This window comes from Ornithorhynchus anatinus, chromosome 10 (assembly GCF_004115215.2).
Source record: "Ornithorhynchus anatinus isolate Pmale09 chromosome 10, mOrnAna1.pri.v4, whole genome shotgun sequence".
NCBI lineage: Eukaryota > Metazoa > Chordata > Mammalia > Monotremata > Ornithorhynchidae > Ornithorhynchus > Ornithorhynchus anatinus.
Window position 1 is genome coordinate 7,768,303 of NC_041737.1, and position 26,168 is coordinate 7,794,470.

Consider the following 26,168-nt stretch of genomic DNA (forward strand, 5'->3'; position numbering starts at 1 on the left):
CCACGACGAGCTTACGGTCTAGAGGGGGAGACAGACGATCTAAATAAATGAATCAGGCATATGTCCATAAGTGCTTCGGGTCTGTGGGGAGAGGGAATAAAGGGGGCGAATCAGGGTGATGCAGAAGGGAATGGGAGAAGAGGAGGGCTTGGTCAGGGAAGGCCTCATGGAGGAGACGGGCCTTCGATAAGGCTTTGAAGGTGGGGAGAGTCGTCGTTTGTCGGCTGTGAAGAGGGAGGGCGTTCCGGCCCCGAGGCGGGACGATGAGGCGCCTGTTGGGGTGGAAGTTGGAACCCAAATAGATACACCAGCCTGGCTTTACGTCCTTCGTGGTCAAAGGTGACGCTCCGGCCCACCACGCTCTGCCAGGCAACGTGGCCTAGTGGATAGACCGCGGGCCTGAGAGTCAGAAGGACCTGGGTTCTAATCCCGGCTCTACCATTTGTCTGCCGTATGACTTTGGGTGAGTCATTTCACTTCTCTGTGCCTGTTACCTCATCTCCCTCCTACTTAGACTGTGAGTCCCAAGTGGGACGGGGATTGTGTCCAACCTCAATAGCTTGCATCTACCCCAGTGTTCAGCACAATCCATCAACCGATTGCATTTATGGAGTGTTTGCCGCGTGCGTGGCACTGTACTAAGCCGTTGGGAGAGTACAGTGTAATAGTATCGGTAGACGAGTCCCCTGCCCACAACGAACTCACTGCCTAGTGGGGGAGACAGATATTAAAATAGATTACGGATGCATACTTATGTTCTGTGGGGCTTGCGGTTGGGGTAAATAAAGGGTACAAATCCAAGTCCCAGGACAACGCACAGTTTACGAACACCGGCTCCCCTCCCTGCCTCACAAGCCCGTGACCTTGGCGTCGGCCTGGCCAAATTTCTCTCATTCAAACCACGTTATTTAAAACCTGTCAACCAATCCTGTCGGTTCGACATTCACGACACTGCTAAAATCGGCCCTTTCCTCTCCATCCAAACCGCTACCGCGTTAATCCAAGCACTTCTCCTATCACGCCTCCATCACCGCATCGGCCTCCTTGCTGCCCTCCCTGCCTTCTGTCCCTCCCCGCTTCCAAAACCATTCAGTCCACGCTTCCCCCCCCGGCCCAAGGATCTCCAGTGGTCGCCCACCCACCTCCGCATCAAACAGAAACTCTTTACCTTTGGCTTTAAAAACACTCAATCACCTTGCCCTTCCTATCTTACCTCTCTGATTTCCTACCGCAACCCAGCCTGCAGATTTGGCTCCTTCTGACGCCAACCGACTCGCTGTACCTCCATCTCGACTATCTCTCCGCCGACCTCTTCCCCGCATCCTGTTTCTGGCCTGGACCCCCCTCCAACGTACCATCACCCTCCCGGTCTTCCCGGTCTTGTTAGAATCGCATCTCAAAGTTCTCCCCGTTCAGTTTGTTAGTTCTCACTAAGCCCTCGAAAAATACTACCGGCCGATCGACGGCTCCGTGTTTGTCTTTCCGCCTTTCCTGAAGTTAAAAAAAAAAACAACCCGGGTCTTTCCTCAGACTTGACAGAGGAAAGTTCCCGTTTGAGAGGGAGGGAAAGGCCAGGATGGGCCGGGAGCTTCTGTCCCAAAATGGAAAGTGCCTGGAGTTGGGTGAGGAAATGAATCACGTCTTTTCCCTCTCGGAGGAAGGTTTTTCCACCCTAAGCCAGGAGTGCCAAATGCCAGATCTTGGTTATTGAGTCTCGTCGGAAAGACAACGTGACAAAATGCCGAGCGCGGACGACAAACAGATGAGAGAGAGCATTCCAAGTGGGCTCTTCTGGTACAGATGGCTGAAGAGATCCAAAGCCACAGACGCGGAGGGGATAAAAATTCTGGGATGGAAGCTTCCTTTTGGCAGTACCGGCTTTTTCCTAAGAGCAAAGATGACGAGGCAGGGAAAACCAAGGTCAAGAAAGTTCTCCGACCCCCGACTGGAAATGACGTTGGTGATGTTCTTCAAGCGCGGTCCCATCCGAACTCATTCATTCAATTCATTCAATCGTATTTATTGAGTACTTACTGCGTACAAAGCTGAGAAGCAGCGTGGCTCAGTGGCAAGAGGCCGGGCTTGAGAGTCAGAGGTCATGGGTTCTAATCCCAGCTCCGCCACTTGTCAGCTGTGTGACTTTGGGCAAGTCGCTTCACTTCTCTGGGCCTCAGTTACCTCATCTGGAAAATGGGGATTAAGACTGTGAGTCCCATGTGGGACAACCTGATTTCCTTGTATCTCCCCCAGTGCTTAGAACAGTGCTTGGCATATAGTAAGCATTTAACAAATAGCATCATTATCAGTATTGTATATCAATAATTCTACTGATGTTTACACTGATGCGATCGATGCCTGTTTGCTTGTTTTGACGTCCGCCTCCCCCCTTCTAGACTGTGAGCCCGGTGTGGGCAGGGATTGGCTCTCTCTGTTGCTGAACTGTACTTTCCACGCGTGCTCTGCACACAGTAAGCGCTCAATAAATACGATTGAACGAATGAATGAAAGAGTACAATATCGTAAGCACTTAATAAATGCCATTACTACTAGAGAAGCAGCATGGCCTAATTGAAAGAGCCCGGGCTTGGGAGTCAGAGGACTTGGGCCACACAGTCACAGAGCTGACAAGTGGAGAAGGTGGGATTAGAACCCGCGACCTCTGACTCCCAAACCTGGGCTTTTCCCTGTGGGACAGGGACCGTGTCTGACCTAATTAACTTTTATAATAATGGTGGTATTTGTTAAGCGCTTACTATGTGCCAAGCACTGTTCGAAGCGCTGGGGGAGATACAGGGGCATCAGGTGGTCCCACGTGAGGCTCACAGTCTTCATCCCCATTTTCCAGTTGAGGGAACTGAGGCCCAGAGAAGTTAAGTGACTTGCCCACAGTCACACGGCTGACAAGTGGCGGATCCGGGATTCGAACCCATGACCTCGGACTCCCAAGCCCGGGCTCTTTCCACTGAGTGGACCTATGGCTTTGGAGTCATAGGTCATGGCTTCGAATCCCTGCTCTACCACTTGTCAGCCCTGTGACTGTGGGCAAGTCACTTGACTTCTCTGGGCCTCAGTTCCCTCATCTGCAAAGTGGGGATGAAGACTGTGAGCCTCACGTGGGACAGCCTAATTACCCTGTATCTCCCCCAGCGTTTAGAACAGTGCTTGGCACACAGTAAGCGCTTAGCGAATACCAACTTGTATGTATTCCAGCACTTCGAACAGAGCCTGACACAGACTGAGCGCTTAACAAATACCATAAAAATACCTCCGAACCCCCAGCGCGGCCTCCGTCGAGCGGGTCTGATATGCGGCACCATATTAAACGTGAGGGCCGTGGGCCTCAGCTTCTCCCTGCCTAACGAAAGCGCATTTTCGGTCCTACGTGGACCCCTAATTGTGTTGGACACGACTTCTATCCGCGCCGGTCAAGGGAGGTGCAACCACTGGCTGAACTCGAGCCCGGGGATTTGCATCCGAATCCTTGTGGGCAATATAAATACACAGACACACAATGAAATCTTTACAAACCCCGAGGAGTTCTTCCTGTCCGGAACCTATTATCCCGTCGATCTGGATTTCCAACGGCCGCAGGTCCCAAAGCTTCTGTGGAGCAGGGTCACTTCATCCATCCATTCCATCGGATCTATTGAGCGCTTACTGGGTGCAGAGCACCGGACTAAGCGCTTGGAAAGTACAGCGCGGCAGCAGTTAGAGACAATCCCTGCCCAACGACGGGCTCACGGTCTAGAAAATAATAATGACGGAATTTGTTAAGCGCTTACTATGCGTCAAGCACTGTTCTAAGCGACGGGGTAGATATAAGGTTATCGGGTTGGCCCCCGTGGGGCTCACGGTCTTCATCCCCGTTTTCCAGATGAGGGAAATGAGGCCCAGAGAGGTGAAGTGACTTGTCCAGAGTCACACAGCTGACAAGCGGCGGAGCCGGGATTAGAACCCACCACCTCTGACTCCCAAGCCCGAGCTCTTTCCACTAAGCCACGCTGCTTGGCCCTCGGCGTAGCCCTCTCCCTCCAGTGGTTTCTCTGCTTTTCTCCCCCGTTTGCATCCTCGCCTACCTCTGCCGGAATGAGCTCAGACCTGGATGCCAGGAGAGCTGGGTTCTAATCCAGGTCTCAACATCTGCCTGCTGCGTGGCCTTGAGCGAGTCACTTCCCTTGTCTATGCTCCTATTTCCTCATCTGTAAAACAATACTAGTGATAATAATGATGACATTCGTTAAGCGCTCACTATGTGCCAAGCACTGTTCTAAGCACTGGTGTGGGGGGAAATACAGTTCATCAGGCTGTCCCATGTGGGGCGCACAGAAGCAGCGTGGCTCAGTGGAGAGAGCCCGGGCTTCGGAGTCAGAGGTCATGGGTTCGACTCCCGGCTCTGCCGCCTGTCGGCTGGGGGACTGTGGGCAAGTCACTTCACTTCTCTGGGCCTCAGTGACCTCATCTGTAAAATGGGGATTCACTGTGAGCCTCACGTGGGACGACCCGACGACCCTGTATCTACCCCAGCGCTTAGAACGGTGCTCTGCACGTAGTAAGCGCTTAACAAATACCAACGTTATTATTAATCCCCATTTCACAGATGAGGTCACCTAGGCACAGAGAGGTTAAAGTGGGAGCCCCGTGTGGGACAGGAACTGTGTCCAACACGATTAGTTAGTATCTACCCCAGTCCTTAAAAAGGCGCTTGACACATAGTAAGTGCCCAACGAAGACAATCGTTTTTATTATTATCTATTAGCCCTATTTCTATTAACATGAAAGCCCAGCCCCAGGCCCCCGGGAAGCTCACCGTGGAAACGGAGGAAGGAACGGACACAAAAACGCAAAATCGATATCACGCAAACCCCAACGTGATCCAAAGTGTCGTCACTACTTGTTGCACAGACGTCGGTCCTCGGTGGGAGTTGAGGTCAGGCAGATTACAACGATAATAATGATAATAATAATGACAATAATTACGGCATTGTTAAGCGCTTACTGTGTGCCAAGCCCTCTTCTAAGCGTTGGAGTAGATACCAGTTAATGAATGTCCCCTTTCTACATGGAGCTCACATTCTTCATCCCCATTTTAAGAGATGAGGAAACTGAGGCGCAGAGAAGTGGAGTGGCTTGCCCGAGGTCACACGGCTCCGGGCAGTGCTCCTTGGTGAGGATTGCCCCGGCCTTGTCTCGGCCGTCACTTGTGGAAAGGGGTCTGTGTTCGGGGAGGGGAGAGGGGCTTCTTCTTCTGGCCGCGAGAGAAGGCCGCCTCCGCTCAGCCTAGTCCTCATCATGCAATCGTATACTTACCGAGAGCTTACTGTGTGCAAGACTCTGTACTGAGCACTCGGGAGGGTACAGTACAACACTAGACAGACATGCTCCCCACCCACACCGAGCTCACGGTCTAGAGGGGGAGACAGATATTAATATAAATGAGTTTCCGATATAATAATAACGTTGGTATCCGTTAAGCGCTTACTATGTGCAGAGCGCTGGGGGGGATACAGGGTCATCAGGTTGAAACACGTGAGGCTTACGGTCAACCCCCACTTGAACAATAATAATAATGACGTTGGTATTCGTTCAGCGCTCACTACGTGCAGAGCGCTGTTCTAAGCGCTGGGGGAGCTACAGATACGTGTGTCCCACGTGAGGCTCACAGTTAATCCCCATTTTACAGACGAGGTAACTGAGGCACAGAGAAGCGAAGTGACTCGCCCACAGTCACACAGCTGACAAGTGCCGATTTGTCCATTCCAAGCGCTTAGTACAGTGCTCTGCACATCGTAAGCGCTCACTAAATACTATTGAATGAATGAATGAAAGAGGCAGAGCTGGGATTCGAACCCAAGACCCCCGACTCCCACGCCTGGGCTCTTTCCACTGAGCCACGCTGCTTCTCTGATACACAGGTGTGTGGGGATGAGAGAGAAGGAGAATGAAGGAGCAAGTAAGAGTGGCGCAGAAGGGAGTGGGAAAGAGGAGAGGTGGGCTCAGTCGGGGAAGGCTTGCGTGGCCTAGTGGCTAGAGCCCGGGCCTGGGAGTCAGAAGGTTATGGGTTCTAATCCCGGCTCTGCCACTCGTCTGCCGGGTGACCTTGGATGAGTCACTTCTCTGTGCCTCAGTTCCATCATCTGTAAAATGGGGATCGAGACTGTGAGCCCCACCTGGGACAGGGACCGTGTCCAACCCGACTTGCTGTATCCACCCCAGCGCTTGGTACAGTGCCTTACGCCTAGTAAGTGCTTAACAAATACTATAATAATAATAATTACTATTATTCCTGGAGGAGATGTGCCTTCAATAAGGCTCTGCAGTGGGGGAGAGCAAAAACCTGTCTGCTAGGAGGAGGGAGGGCATTCCAGGCCAGAGGAAGGATGTGGACTAGCAGTCGGAGGGGAGATAGATAAGATAGAGGGACAGGGAGAAGGTTGGCAGTGGCTCAGCGGCAAGATCACGGGCTTGGGAGTCAGAGGTCCTGGGTTCGAATCCCAGCTCCGCCACTCGTCAGCTGTGTGACTGTGGGCAAATCCCTTCACTTCTCTGCGCCTCAGTTACCTCCTCCGTAAAATGGGGATTAAGACTGAGCCCCACGTGGGCCAACCTGATTACCTTATATCTACCCCAGGGCTTAGAACGGTGCTTAGCACCTAGTAAGCGCTTAACAAATACCATCATGATCACCACTACTATTAGAGGAACGAAGTGTGCGGGCTGGGTTGCAATAGGAGAGTGATGAGGTGAGGTAGGAGGGGGCGAGGGGATTAAGTGCTAGTCTTCGGGCAGTGAATATGACGGTTTGTTGATGGAGAAGCAGCGTGGCTCAGTGGAAAGAGTCCGCGCTTTGGAGTCAGAGGTCATGGGTTCCAATCCCGGCTCGACCACTTGTCAGCTGTGTGACTCAGGGCAAGTCACTTCACTTCTCTGTGCCTCAGTTACCTCAGCTGTAAAATGGGGATGAAGACTGTGAGCCCCACGTGGGACAACCTGATTCCCCTGTGTCTCCCCCGGCGCTTAGAACAGTGCTCGGCACATAGTAAACGCTTAACAAATACCAACATTATTATTATTATTATTATTATTAACGAATAGAGGAGGCTTCGTCCTGCACAGCTCCCGGGCGCCACCTGGCGGCTGCAACCTTCACTCCTCCTCCTCCCTGCTCCTCTCCAGGGGAAAGGATAATAATGTTGGTATTTGTTAAGCGCTTACTATGTGCCGAGCACTGTTCTAAGCGCTGGGGTAGACATAGGGGAATCAGGTTGTCCCACCTGGGGCTCATAGTCTTCATCCCCATTTTACAGATGAGGGAACTGAGGCACAGAGAAGTGAAGTGACTTGCCCACAGTCACACAGCCGACAAGTGGCAGAGCTGGGATTCGAACTCATGACCCCTGACTCCAAAGCCCGTGACTTTTGGGGGTCCCGGGCTGAACGCTCAAACTGCTTTTTCATCATTTTTAATAATGATAATAATAATAATAATAATGTTGGCATTTGTTAAGCGCTTACTATGTGCCGAGCACTGTTCTAAGTGCTGGGGGAGATACAGGGTCATCAGGTTGTCCCACCTGAGGCTCCCAGTCTTCATCCCCATTTTCCAGATGAGGTCACTGAGAAGTGACTTGCCCACAGTCACCCAGCTGACAAGGGGCAGAGCCGGGATTCGAACCCATGACCTTTGACTCCCAAGCCCGGGCTCTTTCCACTGAGCCACGCTGCTTCCCACGTGAGGTAAGCCCTTACTATGTGCCAGGCACCCGTACTAAGCACTAAGGTAATGCTAATAATGATGGTATTTGTTAAGCGCTTACTCTCTTCTCTGTTATGATGTTGTTACTTACTCTTGGTTATGACGTTCTAAGCGCTGGGAGAGGGGCGAGGTCATCAGGTTGCACCACGTGGGGCTCACGGTCTTCATCCCCGTTTTCCAGACGAGGGAACTGAGGCACAGAGAAGTGAAGCGACTTGTCCAGCGTCACACAGCTAACAGACGGTGAGCCCGTCATCGGGCAGGGATCGTCTCTATCTGTGGCCGAACTGTCCATTCCAAGTGCTTAGTCCAGTGCTCTGCACATAGTAAGCGCTCAATAAATACTATTGAAAGTGGGATTAGAACCCACGACCTGTGACTCCCAAGCCCAGGCTCTTTGCACTGAGCCACGCCACTTCCCGACGGCTGACCACAGAAAGTTCTTTCTTCCGGGATTTGCGAACCACTTACTATGTGCCGGGCATTCGGGCATTTATTCGATCGTATTTATTGAGCACTTACTACACTGTATTCATTCATTCATTCATTCAATCATACTTATTGAGCGCTTACTGTATGCAGAGCACCGTATTACATGCTTGGGAAAGTTCAATACAAGACGCAATCCCTGCCCATAACGAGCTTACAGTCTAGAGGGGAGAAAAGTCCTTTTTTCTATGATACTTGTTAGGCGCTTATTATGTGCCAGGCACTAGGTAGATACCAGCTAGTCAGGTTGGACACGGTTCATGTCCCACACGCGGCTCACGGATGTGATCCCCATTTTACGAATGAGGGATTGGAGGGCCAGAGAAATGAAGCGACTATGGGCAGGGAATGTCTCTGTTGTACTGTACTCTCCTAAGCGCTTAGTACAGTGCTCTTCACACAGTAGGCGCTCAATACGATTGAGTGACTTACCCGAGATCAAACAGCATACAAGTGGCGGATCAGAATTAGAACCCAGATCCTCCCGACTCCCATGACCGTGATCTCTCCACTAGTCCACCCTGCTTCTCTCTGGGCAGGACACGTACCTACCAACTTTAAGGAATCGCACTCTCCCGAGTGCTTAGCAGAGTGCTCTGCACACAGTAAGTGCTGCATAAATACCACTGATTGATTGCGAATCCCGGCTCCGCCACTTGTCAGCTGTGTGACCGTGGGCAAGTCACTTAACTTCTCTGGGCCTAAGTTCCCTCATCTGTAAAATGGGGATTAACTGTGAGCCTCACACGGGACGACTTGATTACCTGTATCTACCTCAGCGCTTAGAACAGTGCTCTGCACATAGTAAGCGCTTAACAAATACCAGCATTATTATTTGTTACCGATTTGTACATTCCAAGCGCTTAGTATAGTGCTCTGCACATAGTAAGCGCTCAATAAATGCTCCTGAATGAATGATTATTAAATGAGCACCAGCCGTACAGGATGAGGAAGGCTTCTGAGGGGAAGAGGGAGAAGTCATTTTGAACCCATAGAGAAGTTCAAAAAGTTCAGAAGTTGAAGGAGACAATACGAGAATAAGGTTATTTAAAAAAAAAAAACCACCCCAAAACCCAACAGCATTGTACAGGAGTATTATATGCAAGAGGAGAAGCGGCGTGGCTCAGTGGAAAGAGCACGGGCTTTGGAGTCAGAGGTCATGGGTTCAAATTCCCGCTCTGCCACTTGTCAGCTGTGTGACTGTGGGCAAGTCACTTCACTTCTCTGTGCCTCAGTTACCTCATCTGGAAAATGGGGATTAAGACCGTGAGCCCCACGTGGGACAACCTCATTCCCCTGTGTCTACCCCAGCGCTTAGAGCAGTGCTCTGCACATAGTAAGCGCTTAACAAATACCAACATCATTAGTGTTAATTATGTTTCAGGTTAGAAAATTGGATACCATGCTCTAAGGATCAGATCTAGAGAGGGGTTATAGAAACGATTAAAACGACCAAAAAATAGGTGAAATGTGGAGATGTTAAAGGAATTGGAACGATTCCGGGTGGAGAAGAAAAGACTAAGTGCTGACTTACATAGCCACCTTCGAGTATACGAAAGGATTTGACAAGGGTGCTGCCTAGTTAATAACTGTATTTGATAAGTACTCACTGCGTGCAAAGCATTGCACTAAGTACAGAGAGAAAACTACAAGATAATTAGGTCAGACACCGACCCAGTCACACGTGGGGTTCATGGTGTACGTGAGAGCGGGTATTTATTCACGATTTTACTGAAAAGGAAAATGAAGCCCATTTAAGCAGTTTGCCCAAGGCAGCAGGCGAGCGACGGAGCCGGCGTTATAATCAGAGAAACAGCGCGGCTCGGTGGAAAGAGCCCCGGCTTGGGAGTCAGAGGTCATAGGTTCGAATCCCGGGTCTGCCACTTGTCCGCTGCGTGACTGTGGGCAAGTCACTTCACTTCTCTGGGCCTCGGTTCCCTCATCTGTAAAATGGGGATTAACTGCGAGCCTCACGTGGGACAACCCGATGACCCTGTATCTACCCCAGGGCTTAGAACGGTGCTCTGCACGTAGTAAGCGCTTAACAAATACCAACATTATTATCATTATAATCCTGGCCCTCCGACTCCCGGCTCGTGCTCTCTCCACTAGGCCACGCTCCTTCTCTTGTTCCCCATGTCTTCTGAGGGAGGGGAAACGGGCTTCAATTAAAGCAGGAGAAATTCCGGATTCCTAGCGCAGGTTCATCTGGCTTGGAACTCCTTCCCCATCGGTATCCGACAGACCACCAATCTCCCATAGAAGAGCTTGGACCTGAGAGTCGGAGGGCCTGGGTTCTAATCCCAGCTCCGCCGCTTACCTGCTGGGTGACTCACCTGTCCTGGGGGATGGTTATCCATCTGTCTGAAGGCAGGAAGCTGGGACAGGTAACATCCCCACCTTACTTCCAGGTCTCCCGTGTTTCCAATCAGTGGTATTTTTGAGCGCTGGCTGAGTGCAGAGAGCACTGTTCTAACCACTTGGGAGAGTACAACAGAGTCGGCAAACACAATCCCTGCCCAGAAGGATTTCTACCGTCTACGGGGCGAGACGGACGCTGAATTTCATATGGATAGGTGCTGTGGACCTGGGGTGGGGTGAATATCAAAGCGCTCAAGGGGTACAATCAATCAGGAGGGAGAACAGATATTGAATTCCCATTTGGCAGGGAACCGAGGTACTTCTGTACTTACTCTGTAAGTAATTTACCTGAGGTCACCCAGCAGGTAAGCGGTAGAGCTGGAATTAGAACCCAGATCCTCTGACTCTCAGGCCCAAGCTCTTTCTACGGGGAGACTGGTGGTGTAACGGATACCGGTCGGGAAGGCGTTCCAAGCCGGAGGGAGGACTTGGCCAAAGGGTTGGCAGTGAGATAGGCGAGACTGAGGTTCGGCGAGCAGGTTGGTGGAAGAGGATTGAAGTGCGCAGACTGGGTTGTAGTGGATCAGCTAGTAGAGAGCTAATCGAGCGTCTCAGAGCTGATGGTATAAACACTGTACTGATCGGGAAAGTACGGTATAAATATGCAAGTACGGTGCCCTGCACGGTAAGCGCCCAATCAATACAGTCGACTGATGGTAAGAAGTTTCCGTTTGATGGGGAGATGGGTGGGCAACCACTGGAAGCTTTGGGGAAGTGGGGAGATATGAACTGAACGTTTTTTGTTTTTTTTAAGAAAAATGATCCAGAGCGATGTATGGACTGGAGAGGCAGAGGCAGGGAAGTCAGCAAGGCAGCTGATGCAGTAATCGCGGCGGGCTAGGATAAGTGCTGGGACCGACATGGTAGCGGTCTGGGTGGAGAGGAACGATTTAAACCTCTTTCTCCCCTGTTCTCACTGGCCTTCACCACTCCCCCAACCCTCTCTTTCTTTCTCTTGCCATGCCAACCTGAGTCTCTGAGTTTCTCTTCAAAGCTCATGACCTCTAAAGTCTTATCTACTTGACGTTCCCCTCCATCACCTTTCCAAGATACGCAGAGGTTTCCTAAAAAATTCAAAACCGGGTCTTCCTAGTGAAGGCAGATTGAATCGGGGGCTTTGCCTATAATGCTCCATTTTTTTTCCCGCATGCGAGACGTGGTCTACCGCTTTAATTTTGACCACACACTCTTGACCTATCCAAGGCCCACCCGATCTTCCTCTTCCATAGTCCTAACTCGGAGTCATCATTTCCCAGTGAAACGATGCTACGTGCTACGCGCTTAGTTCAGCGCTCGGCACGCAGTACGCGCTCGATAAATACGATCGAGTGAATTTCCCATTTGTGCCGCTTATTATCCGTCATCGGGATCCTTGAGGAGCTCCAAAACGCCGGCGACCTCCATAATCCGGCGTCGTTCTGCAAACTGAATGATCGTGTTAATTCTCCCCAGTAACAGCTGCCCGAATGCAAGTGGACACTGAAACGAAACTCGCCGAATCCCCGTGTTTACAGATTTCCACCGCTGCCTCCAAAATACGTATTTAATAATAATAATAATCAATAATAATCAGGGTACTTGTTGTGCGCTATGTGACGAGCGCTGTTCTAAGCTCTGGGATAGATACGTCCCTGTCCCACGTGGGGCTCACGCTTTGAATCCCCAATTTACACACAGAGTAACTGAGGCCCACAGAAGTGAAGCGACATGCCCGAGGTCACCTGGCAGACACGCAGAGGAGCCGGCGGGGCCCGGCGTCTTGACGGTCTTTTATTCGACGACCGGCCGTTCCCCGGACCGAACCCATCCTTCACGCTTTCCTCATTCCGAGCGGCCCGGAGCAGGGCCGCCGCTTCCCGGCTCCCGTCTGCCGGATCGTTTCCCCGGCAGGTACTTGGCGTAAAAGGCGGCCCGGAGGTCCGTGTACGGAGTGTCCGAGTCGGATCTGGCGGGTGGGATGCGGCAGAGTCGGCGGAAGCGCGGCGAACGCAGCAGCAGGTTCTGAGACAGGCCCAGGCAGCTGGAGCAGAGCCAGTACAGGGCGATGGACTGCGAGACACAGAGCGGGCCGGGGAGGTCAATCCCCGATCTGCGGAACGTGGCCGATCCGCGTTCCCTCCGGAGCAGAACGCGGCTAATCCGCTCTCCCTCCCGACGGAGCTTGACCTCGGACCCCCCAAGCCCGGTCTCTGGCCCCCTGGCTTCCTCCCTTCCCGCTCCCCCGCTCCTTCTCCCAACCGGCCCCTCCCTAGGACCTCCCCCGGCCAACCCGTCGGTGCCGGGACGACTCGGTTTAAACCCGGGAGCGCGCGCGCGGACGAAGGCAGAGCCTCCCGCGGGCTCGAGGCCGCCCGGGGGCAGCACCCTGCCGGCACCCAGGCCGCCTCATCCCCGTCCCACGGGGCGCCCATTTTTCCCGCCGGTGACTCACCGAGGGCACGGTAGCAGCGATAGGAATCATCAGCACCGACACCCCGCGGATGAAGTGGGTGAGGTACTTCTGAAATCGCGACATTTCCAGTTTCTGGAGAGCGAAAACCTGAAGGGGGAGAGAGAAGGGATGGTGGTGTCGAGAGAAGAGAGCTCTGAAATGCAATCTGAAATCGTGACCCCTCTCTTCTCGCCCCAGTACATAATAATGACGACGGTACCGGAGAGATGAAGTGCTCGATAAATACGACCGATTAATAAGAAAGAAGTGCCGTTTCTCCTACTCTCTCCCAACACGCGGACACGCGCGCGCACAGAGACATCCCTCCTCCCCTCCTGTAATTTACCTCCACTATTAATAGGTTGAGGATCCCGAGGGAGACTGGAAGAATCAACGTGGAGTCGAGGACGGTGAGGTCGGGAAACCACAACGCCCCGCCTGTGGACAACTGTTCCCGGATGGGTAAACCTGCCAATACACACAACTTGTTCTCACATCCGGACGACCTAGGGCAACTACACCAAAAACAGAACTGAAGTTTGCCAAGCCTTTGGGTCTCAGAGCCCGAGCGCTACCGAGGAAAGCCATCCTTCCCGCTCCCAAGAAGAGAAGGGTGCTGTCGAGGACTCCGAACTTTAAAAGGAGGAATCGAAATGGGAGCGTGTCCTTTATTGGAAAATGCAGGTGTAGGAGGGAGGAAGACCGAGAGAACGCGATGGAAGCGCTGTTTTTTGCTTCTGGGGGTGGTGGGAGGGGAAGGGAGAGGGTCCCGCCTCCAGAAGAGGCGACGGGAGAAGTGGTTTTGGGGGGGGGGCCCCGAGCCTCCGGAACGGATCACCTTCCGAATCGACCGCTCCCACGCTCAAGTTGCGGAGGGCGACGGACACCACGACCCACATCGGGAGCTGGATCCAGACGAGCAGGGTGGCTTTGAACGGGTGGCAGTTATGCCGAACGTAGAGCTCCGAGACCAGCCGGCGCATGTTGTTCATGTGGGTGAGCCTGGAGGCGGGGGAGGCCACCGGGAGAGGCACCTTCATTTCCAACTTCGGCTACAACTTCCGACTTCCCAACGCGGCACCCTTCCCCCCTCCCACTCGGGCTGGGAGCCCCACGGGGGACAGGGACTTGGTCCGCCCTCGTCGTCTTGGATCTACCCCGGCGCTGGGTAGACCGCTCGGCCCACGGGAGCGCTTAACGCACAGCGCGACCGCCATTATTGTATCCTAGTCACCGTCCGTGTGCTCGACGAGGCGCCGTTGGTTAAGGGAGGCACGGCGACGTGTTCTACTGGGGTATTCTACCTTTAATCCAGATAATAATGTTGGTATTTGTTAAGCGCTTACTATGCGCAGAGCACTGCTCTAAGCGCTGGGGTAGACACAGGGGAAGGAGGTTGTCCCACGTGGGGCTCACAGTCTTCATCCCCATTTTACAGATGAGGTAACTGAGGCCCAGAGAAGTGAAGTGACTCGCCCACAGTCACACAGCTGACAAGTGGCAGAGCCGGGATTCGAACCCATGACCTCGGACTCCAAAGCCCGTGCTCTTTCCACTGAGCCACGCTGCTTCTCCGCGTTATTCATTCTTCTCGCGTAGACTAGAGCTCCTCAGCAGTGCGGCCTAGTGGAAAGTGTCCAGGCCTGGGAGGCCTGGGTTCCGATCCCAGCTCCGCCCCTTGCCTGTTGTGTGACCTTGGACAAGTCACTCCACTTCTCAGTGCCCTCGTGTGGAAAATGAGAAGTCAATTCAGTTGAATTCAGAATTCAAGGGAGTCCCGTGTGGGATGGGGGCTGTCTCAGAATTCATTACAGTGCTTGGCGCACAGTAAGCGCTTAACACGTGCCACTCTTCAACTCGCCGAACCTAAGGAACAAGTCCGCTCAGTGGGAGAAGTCTACGAGGTTTCGGCCGTTATTTAGACAAAAACCCAATCCCGGCTCGGATTTCAAGGATCCTACGGTGCTTTCCCTACCTGTTGCGTGAGGAGCGGCGTGGCCTAGCGGAAAGTCTCCGGGCCTGGGAGTCAGAGGCCCTGAGGTTTACTCCCGGCTCTGCCACTTGTGCTGTGTGACTGTGGGCAAGTCATTTTCACTTCTCTGGGCCTCAGGTCCCTCATCTAATAGGGATTAGCACTTAGTACCCTGAACGGTGACAGTAAATATGACCGAAGTAAGGATTCGATGCCTTGTCTTCCCATTTAGACCGTGAGGCCCAGGTGGGATGAGGACGGTGCCCGACCTGATTATCTTGCATCTGTTCCCCCGTTCAAGGACAGTGCTGGCCCACAGAGAGCACTCAACCAACACCCCGATTATTCTTATTATTCTCATTAACCCATATCCCCTTCCTCTTTCTCTCCGCCCCATCTAGGTGGAAGGGAGTCCCTCTAGTCACCCGTCGGGATGAGTTTCATTTTACTGGGGTTGGTTCCGTCCGACCACAGGTTTCTGTTTCCTTCCACTCAAGGGACCGAGGGGGTTCCTGGTGGGGAGGGTGGTGAGAGACGGTGTGATAATAATAATAACGTTGGCATCTGTTAAGCACTTACTATGTGCCAACCACTGTTCTAAGCACTGGGGAGGGATACAAGGTAATTAGGTTGTCCCACATGGGGCTCACAGTCTTAATCCCCATTTTACAGATGAGGTAACTGAGGCAGGGAGAAGTTATGTGACTAGCCCAGTCACACAGCTGACAAGCCGGTATAAAGACTGAGGCCCCCTTTCCCTCTGCTCCCCCTCCTCCCTCCCACCCTCTGCTCATCCCCCTTCCCCTCGGCACTGTGCTAATTTGTATATATTATTTATTACCCTATTCCTTTTGTTAATGAGGTGTATATCTCCATGATTCTATTTATCTTGATGATGTTTTGTTTTGTTCTGTTTCGCTTTGCTGTCTCTCCCCTTTAGACTGTGAGCCCGTCACTGGGCAGGGATGGTCTCTACCTGTTGCCGAATTGTACATCCCAAGCGCTTAGTCCAGTGCTCTGCACATAGTAAGCGCTCAATAAATACTATTGAATGAATAAAGCAACCAACCCCATTTCTCCCAGCTTTGGCTATAGGACGGTGTATCTTGGGTGGTGAGTTGGCCAGAGAAGGCCTCCAGAACGGGGTTTTGTTGTTTTTTTTCCCCCAATACCACAAATCCTCATCCTAACGAGGTTTTGTTTTTTTAACCTTTATTTAAAACCGGCCTAACTTTCAGAGCAGAGACGACTGGAGTTAATACCTCACCTCGCAATCCTTTTTGACCACCCCAACCGCTTTGCCCGAAGTGAAATTTCATGGTTGAGATACTTGGCGATGTTCTTAATTTCAGGTTGCAAATTTTCCACCTATCTAAAGAAAAAAGAGAACTTGGTTATACGCAAATTAAAAGGTCTATCCGCAGTCCCGGATTTCATTTTAGCACTGCCCAAGAGGATTGGCAGGGGGGAGGACTCTATCGTATCAATCTCCCAAATGGTTGGTACAGTGCTCCGCAAAGTAAGTGCTCATTAAATACCAATGACTGATTGATGGACTATATAACCACAGGTCTTTTTTAATGCTATCAGCTAAATGCTCACTATGAGTCGCACCCTGGTCTAAGCGCTTGGGTAGACACGTGCTTATCAGTTTGGTTCTTGTTTCACACGGGGCTCTCACTCTTAATCCCCATTTTGCAGATGAGGAAACTGAGGTCCAGAAAAGTGAAGTGACTTGCCCGAGGTCACACAGCAGACAAGTGGCGGAGCGGGGATTAGAACCCAGGTCCCTCTGACTCCCAGGCCCGGGCTCTATCCACTAGGCCACGCTGTTTCTCTTGGAACAGAAATGCTAAATTTGCTAATAATAATAATTGCGGTATTTATTAAGCCTCATTAACTTCATTAACGGGTCAATCAGCCATATTTACTGAGTGCGAACTGTGTGATGAGCACTGTAAGAAAAAAATAAATAGTGGTATTTGTCAAGCGCTTACTATGTGCAAAGTACTGTTCTAAGCGCTGGGGGATACAAGGTGATCAGGTTGTCCCACGTGGGGCTCCCAGTTTTAATCCCCATTTGACAGATGAGGTAACTGAGGCCCAGAGAAGTTAAGTGACTTGCCCAAGGTCACGCAGCTGACTAGCGGCAGACCTGGGATTAGAACCCGTGACCTCTGACTCCCAAGCCTGCGCTCTTTCCACTGAGCCACGCTGCTTCTCATAGAAGTGTTTAGGAAACACTTAAAAAGTGATTCCTAAAGTGTTAACACCTAAAAAGAAGTGTTTAGGAAAGTACAATATCCCCGCTCACAAGGAGATTACAGTCCAGAGGAGTTTATCACAGCAGAGGCACTTCGGTTTATATATAAATCGCCACGAATATACAAACCGCAAACATAAAACTTTCAAAACATCAACCCCCGACTCTTTCAATACAAAAAAATGTGTTTCTTATCATTTAGAGATGTCCGGGAAAAGGGAAGAATCAGTCATTTAACAGCACCGCCTACAGCGTGCGGGAAAAGTACCATTAAAATATGTTTCGACTTTTGTAGCAATTATTCCAAGGAGCAGAGGCATGTTCTGAAAATACTTCTGCTACAAGTCCTGGATCTTCTAGGCGGCTGGGTGGAACGAATTCTCTCGTACCTAGGGACTCAGTTTCTCTATTGTCACATATATCGTATAAATTGCGCCGTATTTTCCAATGATGTATACGCCGGAATTGCAAACCACAACTGACTTCTCCTGGGCCTCAAAAGGCAAGGTCGCGAAGAGGCAGAGTGACCTAATGAAGCATAGGACTGAGAGTAAGGAGTTTCCAGCTCCTCCACCTGCTTCTGTGTGACCCTGGGCAAGTCCCTTACCTTCTCTGTGCCCTTTTCCTCGGCTGTAAAATGGAGACCACACGCCTCTTCTCTCTCCCTCACTGCAGCTGGACGGCATCCAGCTCTTAGTTCGGAGAAAAAGCGCTTAATGATAATAACAATGTTGGCATTTAAGCGCTTAACTATGGGCCGAGCACCGTTCTAAGCGCTGGGGGAGATACAGGGTCATCAGGTTGTCCCCCGTGGGGCTCACAGTTAATCCCCATTTTCCAGATGAGGTCACTGAGGCCCAGAGAAGTGAAGTGACTTGCCCACGGTCACACAGCTGACAAGTGGCAGAGCCGGGATTCGAACCCGTGACCTCGGACTCCCAAGCCCGGGCTCTTTCCACTGAGCCACGCTGCTTCTCAAGCATTGTCCATTCCAAGCGCTCAGCCCAGGGCTCTGCACGTAGTAAGCGCCCAATCAATACGACTGAATAAATGGACGCACCTTGGCGAGGATGTAGTGCTGGTGGGCAGCGAGGGGCAGGGTGACGGCCCCGCGCAGGGCCACGGTGGCGCAGACGATGGTCGCCCACCAGGGCAGCCCCGAGGCCTGCTGCGCGGCCACCAGCCCCTGCTCGGCCCAGTGCACCGGGGCCGACGCTGCCAGGGCCTCGTACCAGCCCCCGGGGGGCCCAGCCGGGGGATGCCCACCCAGGCCAGGCCCACCTAGGGGATGCCCACCCAGGACTGGCCCCTCCAGGGGATGCCCACCCAGGGCAGGCCCCTCCAGGGGATGCCCACCCAGGGCAGGCCCCTCCAGGGGATGCCCACCCAGGGCTGACCCCTCCAGGGGATGCCCACCCAGGGCTGACCCCTCCAGGGGATGCCCACCCAGGGCTGACCCCTCCAGGGGATGCCCACCCAGGGCAGGCCCCTCCAGGGGATGCCCACCCAGGGCAGACCCCTCCAGGGGATGCCCACCCAGGGCTGACCCCTCCAGGGGATGCCCACCCAAGGCAGACCCCTGCAGGGGATGCCCACCCAAGGCAGACCCCTCCAGGACTGGCCCACCCAGGGGATGCCCACCCAGGACTGGCCCATCCAGGCCTGACCCCTGCAGGTCGGGCCGGCCCCCCGGGGTGGCGGCCAGGCGGAGCCCGGCGAGGGGACCCCAAGGGCCGCAGCCCCCTCCTCCCGGGCGACCCCGGGGCAGGCGACCCCCGAGCCGGCCCAGCCTCCCGCCCCGCCCAACCCAAAGCATGGTCAAGGGGGGGATCAGGCCATGGCCAAGAAAGAAGAGGCCACTTCCGGGGTCGAGGCCCAACTCTCGCGAGAGGAGGAGGAGGAGGCGCCCCCTCCCACCCGCCGCTTCCCAACCCGCATGCGCAGAAACTCCCCCGGCCGCTCGCTTTCGGCCGCAGCCGCGCGGTGACGTCACGCGGCGGGCGGGCGGGGGGGAGCGCGGTGACGTCACGCGGCGGGCGGGGGGAGCGGTGACGTCAGGCGGGCCGCGCGGGCCTGCTCCACGTCGAAGCCTCTAAAATGGAGGGAAGGAGGGGGCGGGATGGGAGGCAGTAGTTATTATAATAGTAATAATCTACAGTTTGCACATATATAAAGAAATAACGTGGCATGTATAATAATAATAATAATAATAATGATGGTATTCGTGAAGGGCTTACTCTGTGCCAAGCCCTGTTCTAAGCGCTGCATATATATGTATATATATGTGTGTGTATATATATCACATATATGTATGTGTGTATATACGTGTATGTACATGTGTATGTACGTGTATATATGCATATATATGTATATGTATATATGTGTGTATGTATGTGTGTGTATGTGTGTATACACACACGTATACACGTATATGTGTGTGTAATATGTGTGTGTATGTTACATATATGTGTGTGGATATATATGTATGTATATATGCGTGTGTGTAATATATAGTGTATGTTACACATATGCATATGTGTATATATAAACATATGATATATGCACATACATATATATGCATATACATATATACACACACATATATATCGTATACATACACACCCATATGTTATACACATACATTTATGTATGTGTATATGTGTGTATATGTATGTTATATATGTTCTATTAAATATATATCGTTATGATTATTACTGTTAGTATGATAGTCCTTCTTAAGCGCTTACTCTCTGCCAAGCACTGGTCTAAACACTGCGTTACATTATAGTTATAATTATTACTGTTATGGAACTTGTGAAGCACTATGTGCCACGCACTGTTCTAAGCACTTTATTACATTAGATTATATATAGTTATGATTATTCCTGTCATTATGGTACTTGCTAAGCACTTACTCAGTGCCAGGCACTGTTCTAACTGCTGCATTATATTGTGGAATATATAGTTATAATTATTGTTGTCCCAGGAGGAAAATGCATGCAGATGAGCCGCGCAGACCCCATCCCTGTAGCCCTCGGCAAAGGTTTCTCCGTTGCCAAGGCTCACGGGCCGTGCCAGGCCTCGGATACCCTTGCTCCAACCCTTGCAGGCCCGTGAGCAGGTTGGAGGTGAAGATTTGGATCAGTGGAAAGAGGCCGGGCTTGGGAGTCAGAGATCACGGGTTCGAATCCCTGCTCTGCCCCTTGTCAGCTGGGAGACTGTGGGCAAGTCACTTCACTTGGCCTCAGTTACCTCATCTGGAAAATGGGGATCAAGACTGGGAGCCTCACGTGGGACAACCCGATGACCCTGTATCTACCCTAGCGCTCAGAACAGTGCTCTGCACATAGGGAGCGCTTAACAAATACCAACATTATTACATTAGTGTACCTCCACAGTATTTCAGATGTAACATCCTTAAGAGAAGCTTCTAGAGTAAAAAAAAAAAAAAAAAATCCCATCAGCCGGTGGGAGTTGTAACGTCGAGACCTCACATTTCAGCGCCTCATGGTTCAAGTGTACGATTTTCAGAATCGTCCCGACAGCTCGCAGTGCGACGTGCTTAAAGCAAATAGGATGTAAGTTTGACCCTGTCATCTCTGTCCCCGCCTGCCTTTAGTAGAGGATTCATCTAAGCAACTATCGTTGCTGGCTTGCGAAAGTCGAAGGCGCAGTTCGGTCTTTTCAATCGCTTTAATCCAAAATAAATCCCAAGATAGCGCCTAGATGGTTCAGAGTGGCTCTGTGCTGTAGTTTTGCTGTACTTTTTTTACAGCACGAGATTTAGATTTCAGGTGATCCAGAAGGGGCCAAACATGGACTCAGTGATAATAATAATAATGATGATGGTGTTTGTTAAGCATTTATGATGTGCCAAGCACCGTTATAAGCGCTGGGGTAGAAATACGGTAATTAGGCTGTCCCACGTGGGGCTCAGTCAATCCCCATTTTAGAGATGAGGCAACTGAGGCCCAGTGAAGTGACTTGCCCAAAGCCACACAGCTGAGAAGTGGCGGAGCTGGGATTCGAACCCACGACTCCCAAGCCCGTGTTCCTTCCACTAAGTCACGCTGCTTCTAGCAAATGATTAGGGTTAGCTTTTTTAAGCAGTGATGAATCTAAGTGTTTCCACCTGTACCTGACCGTGTGATTTAATCAGATGAATCGGTGGGATGTACTGAGCACTCAGTGAGCAGGGTACTGTACTAGGAGCTTGGGGGAGTACAACATAGAGCTAGAAGATCTCATCCCTGTCCTCAAGGAGTTTACAAAACAGAGTGGGAGACAGGTATTAAATAATTAAGACACAGATGGGTCAAGTGGAAGAGGATAAAGGTATGTATAGAAGGGCTGGGGTGGGGGTGAAGCCCTTTGTTGGATGGGGATTGTCTTTATCAGTTGCCAAATTGTACATTCCAAGCGCTTAGTACAGTGCTCGGCACATAGTAAGCGCTCAAATAGACCAGAACTTAAATCTTGTGACCTGCATCTACACACATCAATGGCGTGTTTAATAAACCAAAAATAACGATAAAAAAAATAAGACCTGCTTGGTCTCAAAAGATTATGTTCCTTTTTTTTTTATTGGTCAAATAAAATGCATTACAATTGAAATATTAAAAAAAAAAAGGTATTTGAAAAGTGTTCCTCGTACAGACTTCCAAAAACCACGGTACTGTATTGAACGAGCCTGTTCCCACAAACTAAAAATGGGGCAATCCAACCTGTATCGCAGTGTCAGCACTTTGCCTTCAAGTCAACAAAATACAGAGTTTTGTAAGAAACCAGATTCTAAGAAACTCAGTTCTGTTGAAATCACAGATTACATTTGGTTGTGCTAAATAGTATCTACGCTTACACGGGATTATTTTACGTAGAAAAATAATCCCAGTTAGCCTAGGAAACGGGTTAAGCAATAAAATTCTAGGAGAGTGGTAGAGGTCATATAAAACGCCGTGTTGTTAAAGGGCACGATTTCCCACTCAGAGTAAAGTGCTGAAACCGAACGTAAGTTTTTTTTATTAGTGGCAATTCATTTGAAGGGCATCCATCGTGGACTCATTTGTTCTTCAAACTTTAATTTTAGAAAGTTGAAATCACAGGCAACTGGAAAAACAAAGGGTACGCGTGTTACGACCACCACCAAAAGCCACGTTTCTCCACAAACTTTCAGATGCACTTTAATATTCGAAAAGCCCGAACGCACTTATTTGAGAAGTCGTCTTCCCCTTACTTCAGGCCATTTTTAAAGAGAACCAAAGTAATCTTTTTATCGACTTAAGTCTCCACCCGAGAAGCTGCATTCCTTTAGTCGACCCAGGGTGTTCATTTTTATCCCAACCCCCTTCGATCCTTGTGTTAGGCAGGGACGGTCGTCTAACGACAAACAGCCGTTGCCCCTGTATTCCGTCACGCTACTTTTGGCTGAGCAGTGTTGTGTTTCGGCCTTAGTGGATGTAATCCTAAAACCCGGTGCTCCAAATAGACAATATCCATCAGCTCCAGGGTGTAAATTTAGTTTGACGGCGAGCCTGGATTTCTCAGCTACACAGGGATGCTGAGATGCGACGACTGAAAGCTTGAGTTGGCCGAAAGTCGACCCGAACTTAACTTTTATCCCCGGCCCAGGGGAGTTTACACACGGGTGTTTCTACACGAAGCACCTTTGGGAGACAAAGCGAAAGATCTTCCCACGACAATCTCGGAACTCTGGCAGTTCAATTCAGGACCCAAACCCTGGATGGAAACCGTCGGAATCGGCACCGAATCTTCTTCATTAATGTTCTGTTGCGTTTTTTCTGGCATCGGTGAAGCGCTTAGTGTGTGCCAGGCACTGTACTAAGCACTGGGATAGATACGAGCTAGTCACGCGGGACCCAGTCCGTGTCCCGCGTGAGGCTCGGAGCCTTAATCCCCATTTTACAGATGAGGGAACTGAGGCACAGAAGTCAGACGAGTCGCCCAGCAAAGTGTCGGAGCCGGGATTAGAACCCAGGTCCACCCGACCCCCCCCCCCCAGCCCTGTGCTCTACCCACTGGGCCATGCTGCTTCCGTTCAAGTATACTCACTGAAGGGTTTCAACGTTCTTCACTTTGGGGGAAACAGAGGGAAGAATCCATTACCTCTCTTCTGAAACCCCATTTACAATGGAAACTACTCCAGGCGTGAATTCTACTTGTGTTCAAGCAGCGAGACACTTCTGGAAATGTCGAGAGGAGATAAAGACCATCGGACGGAAGAAACGGCCAACTTCCTTCCATTGGCGCCTTGCCACAAAAAAAGTAACGTGTTTAATTTTCCAAGAGCTGATATGGGAGGCGGGGACGGGGCACCCACCGCTAACGCCCGTTCTTTCACTCTGTACTTAAATTACGCAAGTAGAAAAGTTAGGCTTAGTAATAGTTTAATGTATGAAGGAAACATCCAGATTTCTGAATATGAAGGTACATATCTCACATTAATTTATGTCTACATAAAGTAGAGCCTCTATACTGACATATTGAAATTTACTTTCTGCTTAGCCATTTCTGTTATGTAAACAATTGTACATTTATTTGCCATTCTAAAACTTCGGGATCAAGTTTACATAATTTTGCTAAATTTCCGTGTTTGCTCAGAAGCAGTTTACAGTACTAAAACCAACCAGCCATAGAACAGCTTCAACAGAAAGTTATGTCCAAAGGGGAGGGAGAGGGAAGGGGGGGAGGGGAGGGGAAAAAAAAAAAGAAAAAAGAAAAAGAAGAAAAAATGCTAACTAAGGTTGAAACGTATGTCGGTGGGGGATGGGCGGTCACGAATGTTCACAGAAAAAAGGTCAGTTAGTAAGTTCTTCTGCAAAAAGCCTACACACTTCAGTCAAGCACATCAGTAGAATGATTTCGGGAGCAGAAAAATGGTTTCGGGCCACTCGGTTTCCTCCGGATGAAAAGAAATCTGCAGGCTAACGAGCTGATCCCAATCAGCCAAGCTGGTTCATATGCACGCTGTTCATATGGGGAGCCCAAGTGCCGGTCCACACCTAGAGAGGCCGAAACACACACACACACACACACACACACACACACAGCTCGTTAACACTTTTATTCCGATTCTGAAAGCGGCAGAGGTCTCATTTGCCCGCGATGCTTATGGAAGCATGTCAATATCCCGAGAGCTTAAATCCACCCTTTTCGTGCCATACTGAAAGAGCCGGTGTGATGAAAATCTTCCTAAGATGGTTGTGGTCGGCTCTCTACCTCGCCCCGCCGCAATGGATTGCAAGGATGAATGAATCGGAGCCCTTCCCTCCTTGTTCCTTCCTTCCCCACTCCCTTTGCGGCCCTGGGCAAAGCAATCTCTCCCACGGCGGAGAGAACTTAAGCCCAGTCTTACACTGGGCTTTATCCCCGAGTGACAGCCAGAAAGAGAGAATGAGCCAGTTGACCCTGGGGGCTGTAGCATTTCCTGGGATGGACCTCTCTTCAGGCTTCTATTTTAAAATGCCAGAGTGGCCCAAATCTGGGGGAGGAGATTGAGGTGCCTGGAAAGAGGCTCAGGTGATTCTCTTCACACCCCCGACTGCTTCAACTTGGAAACGGTGAGTGAATAGCTACTTCCCCCGCCCACTCCCCCCCCCCTCCCCCCCGCCAGCCGGGTGTCAGAGGGAGAAGAGGCAATATAAGGAGGCAGAGCACACGCTTGTGATGCTTGGACGTGTCCAACGGTCAATAAAATATCACGGCGCCACGGATGGGGACGTGATCTCTTCTCCTGCCGCTGGAAAATGAAAATCCTTTCAATTCTCCACCGGCTGTTTTAAAAATATTTTGCAGCCCCCCGCCCAAGGACGTCACCGTGACTCAACGCGCACGATGTCGGTGAGCTCTGGTCTCGCCACCCGTTCCTTTGCAAGCCTTACCGTCTGCGGGCCGTTATTTTCTGTGGAATTTGAAACCATCTTTATCAGCGAATTCCAAGCTGGATCAGCAGCGTGAGGACCATTAAAGATAGGCCCTCCTGCACCATCTGCAATAGGTGCCACGGGGGGGATCATCGCGTTGCCATACACCGAAAAGGGCATACCCTTTGGGGGGGACAAAAAAATGAGACACGTTCAGATCGGTGCTGTTTGGGCTTCGAACCGGCATTGCGAACTTGCCACTTAATTCGGGTAAAAGCAAGTCCCTTGGCACTCGATTTTCATCAAGCAAGTTCTGCGCCCTTAGTCTCGAAATATCGCAGCCCGCACGAGGCGTAATTCAACATCAAATAGCTTCCGCTGCCCGCCAGGCTGACGCTCACGCGTTTGTCAGTACTGACGGCCTAGGGTGGAAATTAATAATAATAATAATAATGACTATTTGTTAAGCGCTTATTATGTGCAGAGCACTGTTCTAAGCGCTGGGGGAGATACGGGGTAATCAGGTTGTCCCACGTGGGGCTCACAGTCTTCATCCTCATTTTACAAGAGGAGGTAACCGAAGCACAGAGAAGTGAAGCGACTTGCTCACAGTCAGAAAGCTGACAAGTGGCAGAGCCGGGATTCGAACCCATTAACTCCGACTCCCGAGCCCGGGCTCTTTTCACTGAGCCACGCTGCTTCACATTAAGAAATCAACCTGCAATTCTGATGAGGAAGGAGTAACAAATTCTAGGATCATTACCCCTACTTTAGGAAAGTCCATATATCCTGCAGGAACATGCTGATGGAATGTACCAGGCGTGACAATTCCTGTACTATCCCGCTCCATAGCTTGGTGCTGTGAAAACACTCCCGGATCAGACATTGGCCTGTGAATCATATGGTTTCCCATTCCACTGTGACACCAGTCCACTTTGTCTGAAAAACAATAAGACACA

At 51.0% G+C, this 26,168-nt stretch overlaps 2 protein-coding genes across 3 annotated transcripts in view; both read right to left on the reverse strand.

Moving 5' to 3' along the window:
* Positions 1-12,170: 12,170 nt before the first annotated feature.
* On the reverse strand, positions 12,171-19,186 carry LOC100080784 (cytochrome c oxidase assembly protein COX18, mitochondrial). 2 transcript variants are annotated; one of them, XM_029073758.2, is made up of 6 exons: positions 18,390-19,186; positions 16,334-16,434; positions 13,933-14,096; positions 13,441-13,562; positions 13,095-13,202; positions 12,171-12,712 (listed from the first exon to the last, which is right to left on the reverse strand). In XM_029073758.2, the coding sequence occupies exons 1-6, from the start codon at positions 19,143-19,145 to the stop codon at positions 12,485-12,487; spliced, it is 1,479 nt and encodes a 492-aa protein (XP_028929591.1). In that variant the 5' UTR covers positions 19,146-19,186; the 3' UTR covers positions 12,171-12,484. The 2 variants fall into 2 exon arrangements, with proteins under 2 accessions (XP_028929591.1, XP_028929592.1); XM_029073759.2 differs by lacking the exon at positions 18,390-19,186 and adding an exon at positions 17,937-18,055 and having other exon boundaries at positions 16,334-16,438.
* A 4,530-nt stretch (positions 19,187-23,716) lies between these two features.
* Positions 23,717-26,168, reverse strand: part of ANKRD17 (ankyrin repeat domain 17) — an 85,416-nt gene continuing 82,964 nt past the window's right edge. Inside the window, 3 exon segments of the mRNA XM_029073757.2 lie at positions 23,717-24,348; positions 25,228-25,392; positions 25,973-26,148. Coding sequence (XP_028929590.1) covers positions 24,289-24,348; positions 25,228-25,392; positions 25,973-26,148 — 401 coding nt within the window. The 3' untranslated portion in view covers positions 23,717-24,288.